Source organism: Pipistrellus hanaki (genome assembly GCF_964339955.1).
Source record: "Pipistrellus hanaki genome assembly, chromosome: 3".
In the NCBI taxonomy this organism is placed as follows: domain Eukaryota; kingdom Metazoa; phylum Chordata; class Mammalia; order Chiroptera; family Vespertilionidae; genus Pipistrellus; species Pipistrellus hanaki.
Genome location: NC_140505.1, coordinates 173,007,792 through 173,027,902, shown reverse-complemented (window position 1 = coordinate 173,027,902; position 20,111 = coordinate 173,007,792). Strand labels below are relative to the sequence as shown.

The 20,111-nt window shown below is 35.2% G+C and overlaps 1 protein-coding gene across 1 annotated transcript in view; it reads right to left on the bottom strand.

Moving 5' to 3' along the window:
• Positions 1-20,111, bottom strand: part of CFAP54 (cilia and flagella associated protein 54) — a 239,556-nt gene that overhangs the window by 132,376 nt on the left and 87,069 nt on the right. The window contains 5 exon segments of the mRNA XM_084878469.1: positions 6,261-6,387; positions 7,115-7,201; positions 8,953-9,067; positions 10,369-10,497; positions 19,041-19,163. Of these exon segments, the coding sequence (XP_084734595.1) occupies positions 6,261-6,387; positions 7,115-7,201; positions 8,953-9,067; positions 10,369-10,497; positions 19,041-19,163 (581 nt within the window).

Here is a 20,111-nt window from a genome sequence, read left to right as displayed (position 1 = left end):
CTCTCAAAAGAGCACAATGTAAATAATACCATAAAATTTGATTTAGAGCTGGCATGTGATGCAGAAAAAATAGAATTGCACCAAAAATAAAACATGAACACTTCATTATAAAACTGAGCAGATAACTACATAAAAGTGACCCTAGACAAGCTACCCTGCTTCCAACAGATTAGTCTTTTTGGTTCCATCACCTTCTGGATACCAATAAGAGCTAAGCATTTTAGATTACTATGTTACTAAACTCTCTCCCTTCCCCCAATCACCTATAGGGAATCTTAATATCTTAATCTTGTTTTTTGTTTTGTTTTGTTTTGTTTTTGTTTTTTGGGTTTGGTTTTTTTGTTTGTTTGGTTGTTTTTTTTTTTGTTTGTTTTTTTTTTTTTTTGTGTGTGTGTGTGTGTGTGTGTGTGTGTGTGTTTAAATCTGTCATGGACCCTTATGGCCCACTCTCCAAACACTTTAAAGTCTCTCAATATCCCACCCTCCTATGATAATTAGCACCTATTTTTCCTGAAATTTGTATGTTTCCTAAAATTTATATTTCTTTTGGTAAGTACAACTAAACCCTGCTGTAACATGATAAACAGGATCCAAAGCTTGAATTGAATAAAATGTAGGGTCATATCAATGCAAGGCTAATGAAATGACCAGGTGAGCCTAGATAGCTAGTTCTAGGTGTTACAGTTCTAAATTCATCATGCTCCCACTGGTAGTTTGGCCTCTTGTTTCAATTTTGATGATGATGAGCCTGGATCCTGTGGTTAGTTGGAGCTCCAGCCCAGCTGCAGCAATTACAAGAGTCTCCCAGTTAGTGTGGTATTCATTTTGGCAAATGTTTTGTTTGTCTCAACTAGGAAGGCTGGACCAGTGATGGATGGAATTGGAGATCCATCCTGTGTAACAGGCAACTTGAGACTGGTTGCCATTTTCATGAGACTAATCAGCTTGGACTCTTCCTTACCTCCTCCCTATCCCACTCCACTAGAATGCTTGAACTGGTCATTGTAGTTCACGAAAAAATGGAAAAGAGGAAAACAAGGTCTCGAATGTACACCTGAGCTACTGTCTTCCCAATCCTCTCAGCATTCTCCTCCATGCTCAAACTCTCATCCACTGAATGAATTAAATGCTTCATAGAATGCTTCCTCTTAATTTTGACAGCTTTTTGTTTATGTTGTATTATTTTTAAAAAGCATTTATTCATTTTTATGTAGTCAGAATTACTGATCTTTGATTTTATAGTTTATTCCTTATTTGATTACTTATATTAGTTCATGTTTCTGACTCAAAACATTGAGTCACAATGGCTGTCTACTATTATTTCCCCCAAAAAAACTTTATCCTTTAGCTAATAGTATAAATTTCTCCTCTTACTCTTTTTAATTTTTCATATATTTTTATTATTCTAGCTTATTCCATATAAACTAATCAGATTGGAATTACATTAAATCTATAAATTAAATTGAAGAAAACAGAAATCTTTACAATATTCCATCTGCCCAATGAGCATATACTATGTCTTTCCATTTATTCAAGTCATTCCTTTTAATATCTCTTAGTAAGGATATTTGGTCTTCTTTATATTAACCCAAGTCCTCTCCTCACAACTCCTACTAAATTTAATCTTGTACTTCACAGAAATGGATAATTTTTCTATTGTACATTTTAATTGATTTTGCAGGTTTACATCTAGCCATCCTGTAGAATGCTATTATTAGTTCAGATAGTTTTCAGTTAATTAGTTTGTTAAGTTAAAAAATAATTATTTGTGCTCTTGCCTGGAGGCTCAGTTGGTTGGAGCATCATCTTATGCACAAAAATATTGCGGGTTCGATCCTTGGTCAGGGCACCTATGGGAGGTAACTGATCGATATTTAGATTGATATTTATGTCTCACATCAATGCTTTTCTCTCTCCCTTCCTCTCTAAAATAAAATTTAAAAAATACATCCTTGGGTGAGGATTTTAAGTATTATAATTATTAGCAAATATCAATCATTTTCTTTTCATTTTCAATGTACTTTATTGTAGGATTCATTTGACACGCATTTTGAGACCCTTTTATGTGATAATTACATAAATTATAATCGTAATTTCTATTTTAATGCCTTGGAAAGAACTTGCAAAACAATGTTAAGTAATTTAAGGAATAATAGGTTTCTTTGTTGTAGAGCTTATTTTAACAGAAAATATTCTTCTAATCCTAATTTGCCAGGAGTGATTGCTAAATTTCACATGACTTTGAGCATCTACTAAAGACTCTTTGACTACCAGTGATAACTATATATTATCTTCTTTATTGATCAAGCTATGACACATGCATCCTTATCTTGCCATTGTCCCCCACGACCCCCACTCATGTCCTCAGCCCACTGGTGTCCACTGGGGCTTATATGCATGCATACAAGTCCTTTGGTACTATATTTACAGATTTACCTCTCCTATATTTGTATTGAGAATACAATTTATATTTCATTGCTAAATTAGGCTAATATATTATTTTGGATTTTTGCTCCTATATACTGCTAAGTAAAAACAACCCATAATTTTCTATTTTCATTGTCTTTTCATAAAACTGTATCAGAGTCTGTTGTGATAAATTCATTAAGAGACTTTCTACCCATATTTTGAAGTAGCTTTATGTAAAATAAAAATTATTTGTTTCTTTAAAATCTGAAAGATGGTGGTTTAGTGGTTGAGCATTGATTGACCTATGAATCAGTAGGTCATGGTTCAATTCCCAGACAGGGCATATGCCCGAGTTGCAGGCTTAATCCCGGATTGTGGAGGAAGTGGCAGATCGAGGATTCTCTCTCATCTCTCCCTTACTCTCTGAAATCAATAAAAATATATTTTAAAAATAAATAAATAAAATCTGAAAGAACTATCCTAAAATTTTTTGAGCTATCCAATTTTTTACAGCTTCAATCAATTTTAAATTAAGTTTTCCCAGATAATTACCACTTTCAACTAGGTTTTCAAATTTATTCATATAAAAATATAATTACTGTTAGCTAATATTTCTTTAACCACTTCACATTTATTATTATTTTCTCTTGGATTACTTATATTTTGCTTTTTCTTATTATACCAGCCAAAAATTTACATAATTTAGTTATAACTTCAGAGAACCAGCTCAAGCAGTTCTCAATTAAATTAGTTTAAAAACAACTTATAATTGATTAGTTTCAACTTTAATTTTCTTCTTTCTGCTTTCTTAGATTTATTTTATTATTCTAATTTTGTGAGTTCAGTAAAAGTTCATTCAATTTTATTTTTCCTGTTTAGTAATAAAAGCTTCTAAAGCTAAAAATGTGTCTCTAACAGCTGCTTTGAGTACAGTTGATATTAAGGTTTCTTATTATCATCATTTTTAAAAGGCTCTATACCTTTAGGTAGATTTCTATTTTTCATCCAATAATTTTATATGCCAGTAATTTATTTTTTATGACATTTCAGTTTTATTGTACTATAAGAGAATGTGGTCTTTACAAATTTTAGTCCGAATGATCTGAGCTTTGTTTTTCAATTGACTTTTTTTTTAATTTAATGAGTGCTTTAAATTGACTATATATATTAAGTTGTTCTTAATTAGATTAGGTATATTTTCTATGTCCTTTTTATTTCTTTTTTAAAGTAGTATGTTATATTCTATATTATCATGTTTCTGTCTTTTCAGCAGTTATTTCCATAAACTTTGACTTTTTGTTATGTAGAACATAAAAGTTTATGAAATATATTCATTGTGACTTATAAGAATTATTGGTAGAATCATCCACTTTGAGTGTGAAAAGATGGCATTAAAACTAATTAACAAAAAGCCATTCAAATTGGAAAGGAGGAAGTAAAACTGTTATTCACTGATGACATGATATTATACATAGAAAACCCTAAAGACTCCAGAAAAAAAACTACTAGATTTAATAAACGAATTTAGCAATGTAGTAGGATATAATATTAACACCCAGAAATTGATGGCATTTTTATATACCATAAGTGAACTCTCAGAAAGAGAAACTAAAAATACAATCTCATTTACCATTGCATAAGATACTTAGGAATAAACTTAACCAAGGAAGTAAAAGACCTGTACTCAGAAAGCTACAGGATATTGAAAAAAGAGACAGAGGAAGATATAAACAAGCAGAAGAATATACTGTGTTAATGGATTGGTAGAATCAACATCATTAAAATGCCTATACTACCCAAAACAATCTATAGATTCAATTAAAATACTAATGCATATTTCACATATCTAGAATAAACACTCCAAAAACTTATATGGAACCAAAAAAGAACTCAAATAGCCAGAGCAATCTTAAGCAAAGTTAGAGGAATCACAATACCAGATATCAAACTATACTATAAAGCCACTATATTCAAAACAGCCTGTTACTAGCACAAGAACAGGCATATAGATCACTGGAACAGAACAGAGTACCCAGAAATCAACCCAAGCCATTACACTTAATTAATATTTGAAAAAGAAGGCAAGAACATACAATGGAGTCAAGACAGTCTCTTCAATAAATGGTGTTGGGGAAAATTGGACAGGTACATGAAAAAAAATGAAACTAGACCGCCAACTTATACCATACACAAGAATAAACTCAAAGTTGATAAAAAGTTCATGTAAGTTGTGAAAACATAAAAATCTTAGAAGAAATCATGGGTAGTTGACCAATTGCAGAGGGAAGGTGGGGTGCAGAGAGTAGAGGGGAGCAATAAGGACATCTGTAATACTTTCAACAATAAAGATAAATTACAAATTAAAAAAAAAACTAACAAAAAATAACGTTCTTTAAATATTGCCAGGATAATTGATAAAACTTAGAGGGGGTAAAAAACTAAAATTTAATCTAAATCCCCATACCAAAAAAAAATCTATATGAATTAACACATTAAATGGAAACTATAATATCATAAAGTTGGAAGTAAATACAGCTGCATCTGTGTCTGCTGCAGTATGAGAAAGTTTCTTTGTTAAAAGTGTTAAGCATGTGAACACAGAAGAAGACAGATATTACTGTCAAAGCAGAAATCGATGTGTTGCATCTGTCCTTTGTCTACTCTTCCTGACTTGGAGAAGATTTTCCTGAAACATCTGTTCAGCCTCAGAACTGAAATCTTTACCTTCAGTTGGAACATTCTTATACCACTCAATTTTCAACCTCAGGTCTTTTATTATACCACTGGTCAATGCTTCTAAGCCACTTTCTCTATTTTACTCTTTCAGAATATCTATTTTGCTTAGATTGGACCTCCCTGGTTAGCCCTCCAAATTTCACTGCCCACTGATAATGTCTTCTAATTTTTTTTTTTTTTTTTTTTTTTTTTGGTATCAAGAATATTACTTACAGCTTCTAAACATCTCATTTTGGCTATGTGGTGTGTTTGGGGGGTTTTTTTGGTGTTTTTTTTTTTAATGTAATGGAACTTTCTAATTCTGACCAATGTTCTTATTATCTGAGCCTGCTTCATTTAATGCAAGCAATTTCCTCTTTTATGTTTTGAAAATATGAAGCGCATATATTCCAAGCGTTTGTTCCAATAATAGAAGTGCCTATTTTAGAAAGACTATTTTCCTGTGTATTTTTATGATAATGTTTCTCTTCCGCTGCCATTTTTTAAATAGATTCCGTGTTACTAATGCTTCCCATTACTAAAATGAGGTAGATCTGGGCACAGGGGTGAAAGTAAAACCCAGCTGTTGGAACAAAAGTTGGGTTTATTTGGCCTCTCTCATAACTGGCATGAAACACTATAATTTTATTTGGAGGCAAAGAGAATCATTCAGGCTCAGAGAACAAGGGGAATAGCTTTCAGTTTTACTACTTCTATTTGAGGAACTCCTCGTTCACATCTGTGAATGAAACCCCAAGGAATGGCTCCGCTTGCTAATGTAAAGGAATCAGAAAAGCATGTAAATGACCAGCACTGGACCCAGAAGCCTATATGAGGAGCTGATAGCCCAGAGATGTTATTATCCATCTTGAATCAATAGCAAAAAGACCTAATTTACTTCCTGCTGCAAACATAAACATACTCTAAATCTTATGCCTTAGTTGGGTCGTATAAATATATTTTATGTTTACTTACTTATTTTTTTACACACAGAGACATAAATCCTATCTACAAGGTGGCTGTTTTACTAATTGTCTATATCCTATATTCGTTTTCATCTACCTTATATATCTTTATGTGACAATGTTACTCATTTTTTAAGTTGTTAGTAGCAATAAAACAGCTATTACAAGTACCTTTTCAAGAAGTCACTGACAGGATTTGTAATCTCCACCACAAGGGAATATTTTTCATCATTTAGACATTTCAGCATAATTTGGGAAAAAAATTCCAGGAATCTAGGTCTCTGTTTAAATTTCATAACTGTGAAAACAAGGAAGTTCATACATATATAATTACCAATACACTGTTGTTAGTGATGAATGGTTACTATTACTAATACACATTTTGTTCTAACAGAAAAATTTATTAATCTGTTTTTTAGATTTCTCACTTTTTTAAAAAAATGTAGAGTAAATGTGGTGAGAACTACTATTTTCTAAAATCAAATAACCCTTTCAGTCTATATTTCATTTATTTTTCAAACAACTCAGTGTTAAGAAAGATTTCTTAAAAGTTCTTCTCATGTATGACTAGTTGGAAAAAATTACAGAATAACTAGTTATCCTACTTTTATTATATTGCACTCTGAGTTAAGCAATAATGTTGCTGTTTCTTCACAGCTGAACGTAAGGATCACTAACAAATTTTTCAATCCTCTAGTTTCATCTACTACCCAAATAAGCCACCATCAAGTTTCTGTCTTCCCAAACTTTAAATCAGGCTCCTATTTCAGTCTCTTTCATCACTTGACAATCAAGAGTCTGAATTATATTCAACAAGTAAAGACCCCAAATCTTCTGCCTGGCTAGACTAAGCATGTCAAACTCACCGCCAACAAGTTGCATGCCCCAATTAGGCACGTGGCTTGCCCGGCCGCGAGTTTGACATGCTTGAGTTAGACCTTTAAGTAGTAACAACAAAACCTATGGAATGAATGATCTTCAATAGTAAGTTGAGTGAAGAGCATGTACACATTCTAGTCACCTACCTTCTTTCACAGCACCTTTGACCGACCAATTTAAAACTATAGGGTAAAGAAAGATAGGGTCTTCTGATCCTGAGAGTTCAGTTGTAACTAAGGTTAAAAATATTAATAATCAGTAATACATACTGTTTAACATCAACAACCAAATAGGAAAATTCTTTTGAGGAGACAAAAAATAGGGGGGGGGGACCCAAGTATTTTTTCTAAATTATGTGCCTTAAAAGTATCAATTATATCATGTTTTAGAGATTAAAAATTTCAATAATTTCAATTATTTTCTTTTCATTCCCCCCCACGCAAGAACCAAGGAGTCTGCTACCAAAGAGCTGAAGAGTTTCCAAGGCACAAGTTTCTGTTATTCAACAGCTGTCATATATCAGCAAAGCCCAGACTCAGAAACCTACCAATTATTATATATTATTATAACTCCATTTTTATAAAATTATCATTTAAAGACAGCAAAGCATAGAATAATGAACAGCACAGCCAAGGGAGCCAGATTGCCTGGGCTCAGAATCTAACCCAGACATCTTTAAATTATGAGATCTTGGGAAGGTACTCAGCTTCTGTGTGCCTCGGTTTTCTTATCTCTAAAATGGGTATAACAACAGTAAGTTCTTCGTATAATGATTATATAGAAATTATATGAGTTTTGACATGTATAAAACACATAGTAGTTTCTGGCACATAGAAAACAGTAAATTAGTAACATTACACCGTGCTTCCTGGTAAAATGTTAGTTTTTTTTGTGTTTGTTTGTTTTGATAATATGAAAAGAAACAATTCACATTTCTAGAACACTTTACATTTCAAGGAATTACATGTTTATGGGTACCCAGACAATTACAGCTTTCAATAAGCTATGTTTACTGGTTGTGTGAATAATAGAGCATTGGGTTCCATTCATAAATTCAGCTTATAAACACCCAGATATCACTGAGACACACAGTAAGAGAGGTAAGTTAGGGACACAGAAGTCTACAGGTATGGCCAGTTCCCCAAAGACTATGGGGCCAAAAGTGGAGCCTCCCACTTGAAAGAAATGTAGGTACTCTCCTGTTCTTCTGGAAGATCTGAAGTACCTGCTTTTTAAAAAATGTGATAATACTTATCACCACGAACTAAATCAATTGCTTACGCAGATTTCCAAATTGCAAACTCCCAAAATTCCAATCATTGTGTTAATGTATTACTATATAGCACAATGATCTGAAATTAAACTAATCTTTCACTTGAGTAGACGGTGTTTCAAATCACACACACATTAACACCTCTCATACTGTCGTTTTTTTTATTTCTCAGTTACCCTTTGCTGTTAGAGCAGTGCTTCTCAATTTTGCACTCTCCCTCCCCAACTTATTTGGCAACATTTGCCTCCCAGTTGGCTGTCACAGCTGGGGGAAAGGGACGGGGAGTCTTGTGTGCTGTGTATCTATGGATAGAGGCCAGAATGCTGCTCAACCTCCACAATGCCTAGGACAGTTCCTCACAGCAATTATATGGCCCAAATTGGCAATAGTGTCAAGGTTGAGAAGCCCTGCTTTAGAATCAGAAGAGATAGGCTCAAATCCAAGCTAACGATGCAATCCTAACTAAATCACTTAATCTTTATGGGTCACATCTGTAAAAAGCAGTTAGCAACCCCTTATTAACAGAACATTATTAGGATTATAAATTTAAATTTATTATATTATAAAAGCCCTATGTAAACCTTAAAGGGTTTACCCAAATGCTAATCTCCCCTTCATCCTTTTAACAAAATATTTTCATATATATATATATATATATATATATATATATATACTCAACACAAGTATGCAGAAAGAAAACAAAATGGCTACATTGCTTCGTCAGTTTGAGAAGGTGTGACTCCATCAAGAGCAGCTGTTCATTTATTTTTTCAGGTGACAATATCTGCTGTGGCCTCTTGGTCCTAGAAGTCTTCTTAGAACAACCCTAGAAACAGTGGTTACATCTCAGGATGCACTTCAACATGTTTCAGCAATTGTCATTTTCTCATTTTCCCAAATAGCATTCTTAAAATTCTGTTTCTGTACTTATAAATAAAACCATGATCTCCATGGCTAAACAACGTGAATTAATAAATGCCAGAGGCATGGGGGGGGGGGGGGCCTCACCAGGGATACATGCGAGGAGTGTCCTGAGGCAAAGCCTGAGTGATACGCAGGGGCTGGATGACAGGCTCTGAGAGAGAACACTTGGTGGGGAAAAAAACCTTCAAATCGCCTCCAGCTTAATCAAACCCTCCCTAGATAAAGCAACCCCCTTGAAAAAGAATTGTGGCTAAAAATGTTATCCAGTTAAACTGTGCTGATCGTTGAAGGTTTTTGTGGCAAACAAATGCTTCCATGGAAACTCAACATATAACAGAGAAAGAAACGGAGCTACTCTAACTGATGCAGCCACAACCGTCACTGAGGAGCTTCAGGTAATTCCTAGCTCCTCAGAAACCTGATCAACTAAGTGACAATTCAAGTTTGATTAACCAAAGCATTTAACCATATAGTTTCCAGAAAAGGCAATAAAGCAGGCTCTAGTAAGCACCAAGCTTGGGAGACAGATATTAAAAAGTTGTCTCAAAGGTTAGCAGTCTTCTAATGAAGATAATTTAGGTGTGACAATGAGTTTGGGAAATCTACTTTGAATACTGAGAAAAGCTCTGACATGTTCTCACTACATTCAGTGATGCACCCAGGATAATCAGATCTTCAATTTGGGAGACTTTACGAGGGCTTTTAGTCCAATGTCCAGCTGGGTGCAGGAAGCTCACTACTAGCCGTAAATGATGATCTAGGGGTGAAAGGGAGCTTTTCAGTATTCTATTGTAGCATGAATTAATTTTTTTTAATCACAAAAGAAGCCTAAACCGGTTTGGCTCATGGGATAGAGCATCGGCCTTTGGACTGAAGGGTCCCGGGTTCAATTCTGGTCAAGGGCATGGACCTTGGGTTGCAGGCACATTCCCAGTAGGGGGTGTGCAGGATGCAGCTGATCAGAGTTTCTCCCTCATCGATGTTTCTAACTCTCTATCCCTCTCTCTTCCTCTCTGTAAAAAATCAATAAAATATATTTTTGGGGAAAAAGGGGGGGGATCAGCTCTTCACTATATATCACTTTTCTTTTATGTAAATATAACAAATTAAAAACTGTTTTTGAACATGTTTACTAATAATACACGATCTCTTAAAAGACTCAACTAAATATAAGCTTAGAGATGAGGAACAAAAAAGAGTTACCTCCTCTTGTGTTTCTTCTTGCTCAATCATACCAAATAGGGATTTGCATTCTGGCGTGATGTCCAACATCTTTTTTCCATAATTTATAATAATTACTGCCAGATCATGTTCCTTCCATGAACGCAGAATCTAATTTAAAATATTTAATAAATCATCTCCGTTGGAAACTCTTGATGATGCTCATGTGTCTTACATCATCTTTCATAAATTCAACAGTCCCATTAATATTTTGGGTCTAAGAATTACCATTTCTGTTAAGGAAACTGAAAGCTAACCTCCAGATCATATGTCCCTAGAATTAAAACTGCTCGATTTTATTCTTTTTGAATAAGGGAAAAATAACAGGAATCTCATCAATAATGAATACCCTGTACCTTTGGGACGTATAGCCATATACGTTTGGTAACTTAACTACTCAGAAAATGTTTCCACTTAAAAGATCCACATTTTAAAAAAATCCTTCTGCCGAAACCAGTTTGACTCAGTGGATAGAGCGTCGGCCTGCAGACTGAAAGGTCCCAGGTTCCATTCCGGTCAAGGGCATGTACCAGTGGGGGATGTGCAGGAGGCAGCTGATCAATGTTTCTAGCTCTCTATCCCTCTCTCTTCCTCTCTGTGAAAGATCAATAAAATATATATTTTTTAAATCATTCTTAAAGTCCACATAACCATCACCTCTTGTCCTGAGTTGCTTTCCATGTGAAATGGCAAAATTACTAACAATGGTGTTGGGGGAGGGGCATTTACAACCATAAATGCATGACAAGGCACTCTGGTAGTGGGCTGAGCTAGAAAGAAGCTGTTTTGGGCAGATTCTCCATGAACCCCAGGAGAAGCAGACACTAATCATAAGAAGGTGAGTGGCCCACTCTTCCACCCCCATCCATATTTTCCTGTTATTGCTATTCTTTGCCTTCTCTGCCTGGTCCTTATCTACCTCTCTAGTGTAATCAATGACCACTCATCTTCTTGCACTTTTAAGTTTACAAAATATTGGCCCAAGTGTAAATTCTGACCATGGTTTCAGGACTTCATGCTTCCTTACAGCTGAGCCATTTCCCAGAACAGCTTCCTCGTCTTTAATTAGAGTAATGTCAGGGTTATTAACGTAACCTGGTCATTAAAACCTGGATTCTAGCATCAACTCCAAGAAAGCTTCCCTGGCCAGCAATCTAATTTGTAGGGAGCCTGCTGCAGTGAAGGGTCACATGAAGGAAACACTCACGGAGAACCCCATAAGGGTAGAAATTCTCTGTGGGTAGAAATAAGTTCATATGAATTTGTTATATGTAGATGAGGTCTGTCAAGTTGAATAAGTTAGTATTTACAATGAGCAACAAGTGTTACTTCCCATGCAGGGAAAGGATATAATAAGTGACTGAACGAGGAAGTGAATAGCTGCTTAAACCTGATAAGACTGACTTCATGCAAGGTGTAAGAACTGGAAATACTTCTGTGGGACCAGCGCCTTAGTGGTATGAAGTAATGCTGACTGTGGAACAAAGGATGGGAAGGAAAATGGTGAGATAGCATTTGAAAAGGTAGGTGGGGTTAGTCATTCAAGGCCTTGAATGCCAGGCAAGGCAGTCCAATCTTATTATAAAATTGATGCAAGAAGGAGATAGTTTTGTTTGCTTTCCGACATATTTAGGTCCTCTGTTGATGGAGTATTACACAATCATTTCTCCTTGTTATAATATGCCAGTAGAAAATACTAAATGAAAAAGAACATTTCAAATCAAAAGAAAAAGAGAACCAATTCTATTAACACATCAAATGAGCAGAAACAAAAAGACTAGGCCAGATGGTTAGCATAATAATTTTTTAACAATGGCAAAATAATGAAACATTGAAGACTGTGTGTCTCAGAAGTGACACTTCATGTTGCAATTCTGGCAACTTTTGGGAAAACTACTGCTGCTTGTAGAAGAAAGACTAAACCATCTGAAAAGAGTAGCAATTTTTTCAAAGTAGCAGAGAAAAGAAACTGGCATTTGACAAATTGGGCTTTATAAGAGAAAATCCATATAAAAGTGTGTTTATATGAAATGAACACTTGAAATCTGGGACTGCTGGTCATGCTGGAGGAAGTTTCTGGAATGACAAGTCTCAGCATATCAATTTTGGAAGACTAGTTCTAATAGCAAAATCCTATTTATAGCAAAATCTTAAATTAAAAAAATCCTGCCCTGGCCAGGTAGCTCAGTTGTTAGAGCATCGTCCTAATACAGGGGCATTATACAGCAAGGTTACAGCATCTGATTATACAGCAAGGTTATGGGTTCCATCTCTGGTCAGGGCACATACCAGAAGCAACCAATGAATATATAAATAAGTGGAACAACAAATCTCTCTCTCTTTCTCTCTCATCCCTTCTCTAAACATATCCTATCCTCAGATAAGGATTAAGAAAGATTTTGACTAATCAACTCTGATTCTTTCTCTTGCCTAGTGGAAGCAGGATTGGCTCCTTGGGTGCCAATTGAGTGCCCATTGAGATTCTTAGATAATCCTCTTCCCTTCTCATCCTACACAGAGTCCCCTTTTATCTATTTCTATTGCTCCCACTGAGCCCATATATTAATGACTCCTTGGTCTTTATACATATTTGGCCTCTTCTGAACTCCAAGCCTATAGATACAATCATATGATCATATAATGGCCACCTCCTATATCCTATAGGCCCCCAAATTCAATATATTCAAAACTCATGATCTTTTCTCCATTTTCCACACAAAATTGCTCCCCATCAACACATAGCACTGTATTCACCCCACTGCCCAGGGCAGATAACTGAATTGTTGTTGACTCTTCCCTCTCCCTGTTTTATCCCCCTGTACTCAATAGGTTTCCAGGTTCTCAATGCTCTCTCGTTAATAACTTTTTAAAATATATATATTTTATTGATTTTTTTTTTTACAGAGAGGAAGGAAGAAGGATAGAGAGAAACATCAATGAGAGAGAAACATTGATCAACTGCCTCCTGCACATCCCCCACTGGGGATATGCCCGCAACCAAGGTACATGCTCTTGACCTTGACCAGAATCGAACCTGGACCTTTCAGTCTGCAGGCCAACACTCTATCAACTGAGTCAAACTGGTTAGGGCTCATTAGTAACTCTTGAATATTTTCCATTCCCTCTTCCACTTTTCCACAGTAGCTTAATTTATCATCTCCCACCTTCTACTCATTCCCTGCCTCAGGTCTTACCTACCCCCCACACCCCATCCCTTTAATGATGAGCTGTTACACAACAAGAATAATTTCTTTTTTCTAAAATGCAAATCTCATTATATCATTTCAGGATTTGAAAAGCCATCTACTGTTCCTCTTATTTAATCTATCTGCTTTTTGTTTTGGTGTGTTTTTTTAATTCTGTGTCCTTTTGAGAGATATTTTCTCTTACTTCAAGGCCAAACACCCTTGAATCCCTTGGGATTTTATTTTGTGTATAGTATGAGGTAGGATGCTGGCATTGTTTATTTTCAGATGAATTGTCAGTTATACCAGCACCTTTTAACCTGTTAACCGGCGAGTTCCCTTTTTAATGACGCAACCTGTAATGGGCGCGTACTCTTTCACTAGGACGTGTCAGTACATCACGCCCGAAGGACGTAATTTCATATTATATTTTTTTATTTATACTTAATGAAAATAAATGAAATATATATATATTTTTTCGTTTATTTATATATATAAAGCACAAAGGAAAATACAAAATTACCAAAAAAAATAGAAAAGAATACCGACAAAAAAAAAAAGGACACGTCGAATTAAAAAATAAATTTTACAAACAATGATAAAGATTACAAAAAATAGCCGAAACCGGTTTGGCTCAGTGGATAGAGTGTCGGCCTTCGGACCTAAAGGTCCCGGGTTCGATTCCAGTCAAGGGCATGTACCTTGGTTGCGGGCACATCCCCAGTGGGGGGTGTGCAAGAGGCAGCTGATCGATGTTTCTCTCTCATCTCATCAATATTTCTAACTCTCTATCCCTCCCCTTTCCTTCCTCTCTGTAAAAAATCAATAAAATATTTTTTTAAAAAAAAGATTACAAAAAATATATACCGTCCTTCTCAGGGCGCAACATATATTTCAAGGACGTATTCATATGTCCTACCCGTTTCCGATATTGTTTACGTTTGATGTATTTTTAGGTCCTGCTCAGTTAACAGGTTAATAAATAAACTATTATAATAAACTAGAGGCCTGGTGCATGAAAATTCATGCACTGGAGGGGGTGGCAGCCCAGCCTGCCCCTTCTCACAGTCCAGGAGCCCTCAGGGGAGGGAGGTGACCTGGCAATCAGGGGAAGGTGACACTCCCATCACACCTCTGCTTTGCCACTGCCAGCAGTGCAAGCCTTAGCCAGCCCTGGTTACCTGAGCCTTGGGCGGCCCTGGGCGGCTGGACAGCCACCATCCAAGGCTTGCCTGCACCCTGGGCCAGCCCTGAGCAGCTGGGGGACTGAGGAGACTTGGGGACTCTGAAGGCAGGCATGTGGTGGGGCTGAGGGGACCATCTTGTGGCTGTGGGCACCACCATCCTTGAGAGCATGGAAGTCATTTAGCATATTCCCTCCTTATTGTCTATGGGTGCCACCATCTTTGCGATGGTTTGAGGGTCAATTAGCATATTCCATCTTTATTAGATAGGATTATTATTTTCTTAATGAATCAAAATAGCGCTTTTGTCATATATTAAGTTCTTCTGTAGACCTGGGTCTGGTTCTTCCTGGATTCTCTATTTTTTTTTTCACTGACATTTGCCCATTATTATACTAACACCACTTTTTACTGAAGTGGATTTATGGTAAATTTTAATATCTATTGAGGACATTTAAATTATCCTAATCAGTTTCAGAGAACCCCCATTGGGATTCTTATTTGGAATACATTACATTTAAATATTATTTTAGGAAAGATTTACATTTCTATGAGAGAAAGTCTTCCTGTTCAGGAACTTGGTGTGACCTACCATATGTTCAGATCTTTTCTGTGTCCTTTGGTAAGATTTCACAGTTCTTTTATTTATGTTCTTTAACATTTTGTTAAATTTAAAATATTGTGCATTATAAGTGCTATATTTCCCCCTCTCCATTTCTAACTGACTACTGTTAATTTTTTTAAAAAAAATCTATAAGTATTTTACATATAATCACTTTATAAATTCTCTTTTTCTTCTAATAACTTTTGACTAGATTCTCATGAAATTCTCTTTTTACTTCTAGTAACTTTGTACTAGATTCTCATGGTGCTTTGAGACCTCTACAATTATAAATAAATTATACTTTTCTATTATAAAATTAATTTCATATTCTTATCTATTGCATGAAACAGAATCTCTATAAATAATGGATCATACTTTTAAGAGTCAGTATTTCCTGTGCCTATTTTTTTTTAAATGGCTTCAGAAATTTGCCATTTAGTAAGATAATTGTTGTAAAACTTTGGTAAATGTCTTATCATTACATTAATTCCCCCTTTCCTGAGGTTTTGCTTTCTGTGATTTTATTTATTGTGATCAACCTTGGCCCCAAATATTAAATTTCCCCAACCATAGACATCATTATATATGTCTAACCATAGACATTGTGATGGCTCAATACCCAAGGATCACCCCAAGCAGATGATCCTCCTTCTGATTTATCATCAGAAGGTCAATAGTAACCTCATGCTACATCTCAGTGCCTAAGTCATTCACCTCACTTCACCTCACTCACCATGTAGGCATTGTATCACCTCACATTATCACAAGAAGGGTGAGTACAGTACAATTAAATATTTGAGAAAGAGAGAGACCATATTTTCATAACTTTTATTATAGCATATTGTTATAATTTTTCCATTTTATAATTATATATTGTTATTCATCTCTTACTATGTCTAACCTTATCATATGTATGTATGGGGAAAAACATAGTATATATACGTTCAGTAGTTTCAGGCATCCAATAGGGATCTTGAAACATTTTCCCCACAAATAAGGAGTGACTACTATATTCAATAGCTTCCTTTAATTCCTAAATTATTTTGAAATTTTATTAGGAAAAATTGGTAAGTATTATCAAATGCCTTTGTAGCATTTTTATATAACCTTATTTTTTTTATCCTTTAATTTGCTGTTGTAAAACATTCAAATTTTGTTTTAATTCAGAATTGATCTTTATTACTTGACAATAAGACTGTCCTAAGACCAGAAAATCCCCAGATGCATCAAGGATAAAAGAAGGGTGGTAAGACAGAGGAGAATTGAAAAACACTATAGAATGCCCTTTTTCTGAGGAATAGAGAGACAGAATCACCTAGGAGAGGGAAATATCGATCAGCTGTGCCCTGCATGCCCCCCCAGGGGATCAGCCTGCAACCCAGGCAGGAGCCCAATCCTGCTCTTCCCCTCCCCACCCCTCTGCCTCTGTTCTGGGTGGACACTCAACCACTGAGCCAGACTGGCTGGGCTGAATTCTTCTTTTTCAGATGTGAAAATTGCTATTCTTCCTTTATTTTTATTTGCATCTTCCCAGTACTTTTATCTAATCATTTATTTTTCAACCAGTATTTGCCACTCTGTTTTATGAGTGTTTCTTGACATGAAATACATTTAAATCTGACTTTTTAACCCATCTGCCAAACTCTGTCTTCTAAGTCCATTCACACTTAGTGAAGTAATTAATATACTGTATTTTATTCCTTCCATCCTATATACTATTTTTCCTTCTAACTTTTGCTGAATTAGGCATTCTTCTTCCCAGTCATTCTTCTGTTCATTTTTCCTTCCTATCAATTTAGAAGTCCTACTGTGCTGTAAATTTCTATTCATAGCTACATATTCCTCTGGGCCGTCTTTGAATATATTTATTCTATCAAAAGAAAGTAATGTTATAATATATGTATTTTATACTATAATATATTTTAAACACACACACACACACACACACACACACACACACACACACACAAACACACACACATTCATGCATCAAGATTCTCTGACTGCTCACCCCTCCCTCAGCCCCAAAGAGGATTTAAGTTTTAATTCTAGGTTACTAATAAGTTTTCCTTTCAAGGATGATTCTTCTATTTCAAGAAACCCTACTTAGCATTTATATTAGAAAGTCCTAGTCACATCATTATTATCTATTTAATTTTAATAATATGTATATTGTCAGATTCATTGCTCCCATTATTCCTCTTTTCTTTTGTCTTTCCCTATCTTGGGACTTCTGTTCTGAGCCAACTGTCATTTGATAGAGTATTTCCTCAAGTGTTTTCCTCAGATAAGTACACAGGCAGAATACTTTTTAAATGCCTGTACTTCTGAAAATGTTTATTTTGCCCTGAGAAATGAATGGTATCTTTCCTGGTTATTAATTCTTAGACCCTCAGGATTTTACAATGTTGCTCCATCTTAATTTTAGTGTTACTGATAAAAAAAAAAAAAAGAAGTTTTAAACTAATTAATTCTTTTCCGTTGCAAATAACCTATTCTTCGAGTCTCAAAACTTCAAGATTTGTCCTTATCCTTGGACTTCAGGCATTTCACCAGGATATGACTACACATATGCTCTTACATTTATCTTGCATAGGACCTATTACTTCAGGGAGCCTATCACTTCTCCATTTGTTTCTTTTTTACCTCCAAAACTCCTTTCATTTAACATTATGACTTCTGAGTTTATCGCTAAATAATTCTGTACTACATTTTCAGGTATTTGGTGAGCTTCCAGATTTGACTCAAGAAATACCATAACGAGAATCTGTTTAATTTTTACTAAAAAGTTAAATTTGTTTGTTCACTGACAGATATTCTTGTTTTGTTTTGATCACCTAATGGCACTACCTTGAAAGTTTTATGTCTTCTTTTGCTGTTGTTTTTAAATCATCTCTGGTCTTTTCCAACATGGTGAGAGTAAATGGCACAATTATTTTAGTTCTGATCTGCTCTTTCCCCTTGGGGTTCTAAGTTTCCTTTAGTGAGTTATTACTCTCCTCATTCTGCTATGGCTTATGTTCCCTTGGCATTTACACAGACCAGGTCCTAGATGTCTCTCCAACAGTGTAAGTCGGTGAGTGATGGAAAGAATATGATTTTCTGCTCCTAAGGTCAGGCCATAAAGAGCTGCAAATCATTACTTCTTTGCTAAGGTGGAGGTTAGAGGTGTCTCTGTTGCTTCAGTTCCATAGAAGCAAGCTTTGTCGCAATCAAAGTGATGGACCAAATCAGTCTCTCCCCCACCGCCCCCATGCAGTATTCTTCCAGATCCCTGCCCAAATCAGAAAGGCCCTATGAGCATCACATAAAACAGGCAGGTAGACACAACCCTTCTTTGAGGAGATTCACTGGATTAAGTCAACAAAACCTTTGAAGAAGCATACAACGCTTGTCTTTGAGCCAAGCAATGAAGATAAATAAGCCTGCCTCTCTGCCTCTGGTCCCTTGGTTCTTTCTGGTTTCCAAAATGCATGAGGTACCATAGAATGCCTTCTTTTCATCCCATTCCTCCCCAAGGTACACCCTCCATGCTTTACCAACTGGCATGCCTAGGCTACTTTTGATCTAAAATGCTTTCTGGATATTAATTTTTAAATTAATTCCTATAAAAGTAACTTCACTTTCTGAATCATTACTGCTCCTAAATTTTATGTACAATGCAAAGAATAAGATAAATACCTTTGTTATGTAGAAGAGACAACAAGCTATCATATGCTGTATGCTTTCAAAACTTGCCATATTTTTCTTTGAGTGGATGACAGTTGGTAGTCCTTGCAAAACCACCATACACTTTATCAAGATCTAAAAAATAGAAACGCAACAGTTTGCTGAAAATATTATCCTTACACATTATAAAATATTCCATTCAAATCATGCAAGTTTTAAGACATTAAATTTTATTGTTATCAATAAATTGTTTATCATGTATAGAGGAATATTCTTTGAAAAAAAACTGGTATCTAAAATAACTTGAAAATCTGTGGAAATAATAAGTACATGAATAACTATAAAACAAATCATATTTTGTCAAGTGTCATAAAAGATATAGACAGAATGTTACATGGATATAAAAAGCATTAAGATCAGATCCAGTCTTAGGAGGTCCTTGAAAAACCATATGGAGAAAGATGTACCATATTAAATATATTGATAATAGGTACTTGAAATACTAGTTTCCTTCAAAATTAAAACCAAATATTCATATCCCAGGAAAGTAATTAATTTTGATGTTTACTTCTGTCTCCTTGCTATAAGTAATACTACCCCATCAGAAAAATTGAATTAAGATTGCATCAATCTATTTTTTATTCAGATTATCCCAAAAGACAAATTAATATATGGATGTTGGTCTTTTGGGGGTTTGTTAATTGCTTCAGACTACCATTCCAACAATAGTATTACTATTGTCACAGTACACTTACAGATTTTAAAATGCTTCTTTACTCCCTTCCACCATCACCCTCTTCTGCCCTACCAGATCATGTCCACAAATCATGTTAACATTAAGTTGTCATTTTCTCCTGCCTCAAATAATTGTGTGTGTGTGCATGTGTGTGTGTGTGTGTGTGTGTGTGTGTGTATGTGTGTGTGTAAATACTAAATGTACATAATAACAGAATTATGTTAGGTTACAAAATAAGATTTATACACACTTTTGTGAACTGTGCATTGCTCCTTCAACCATGTCTTGTGAAAAAAATCCCTCCAAGTCTACAGGTTTAGCTCCAATTCATTATTCCTAATACTGCA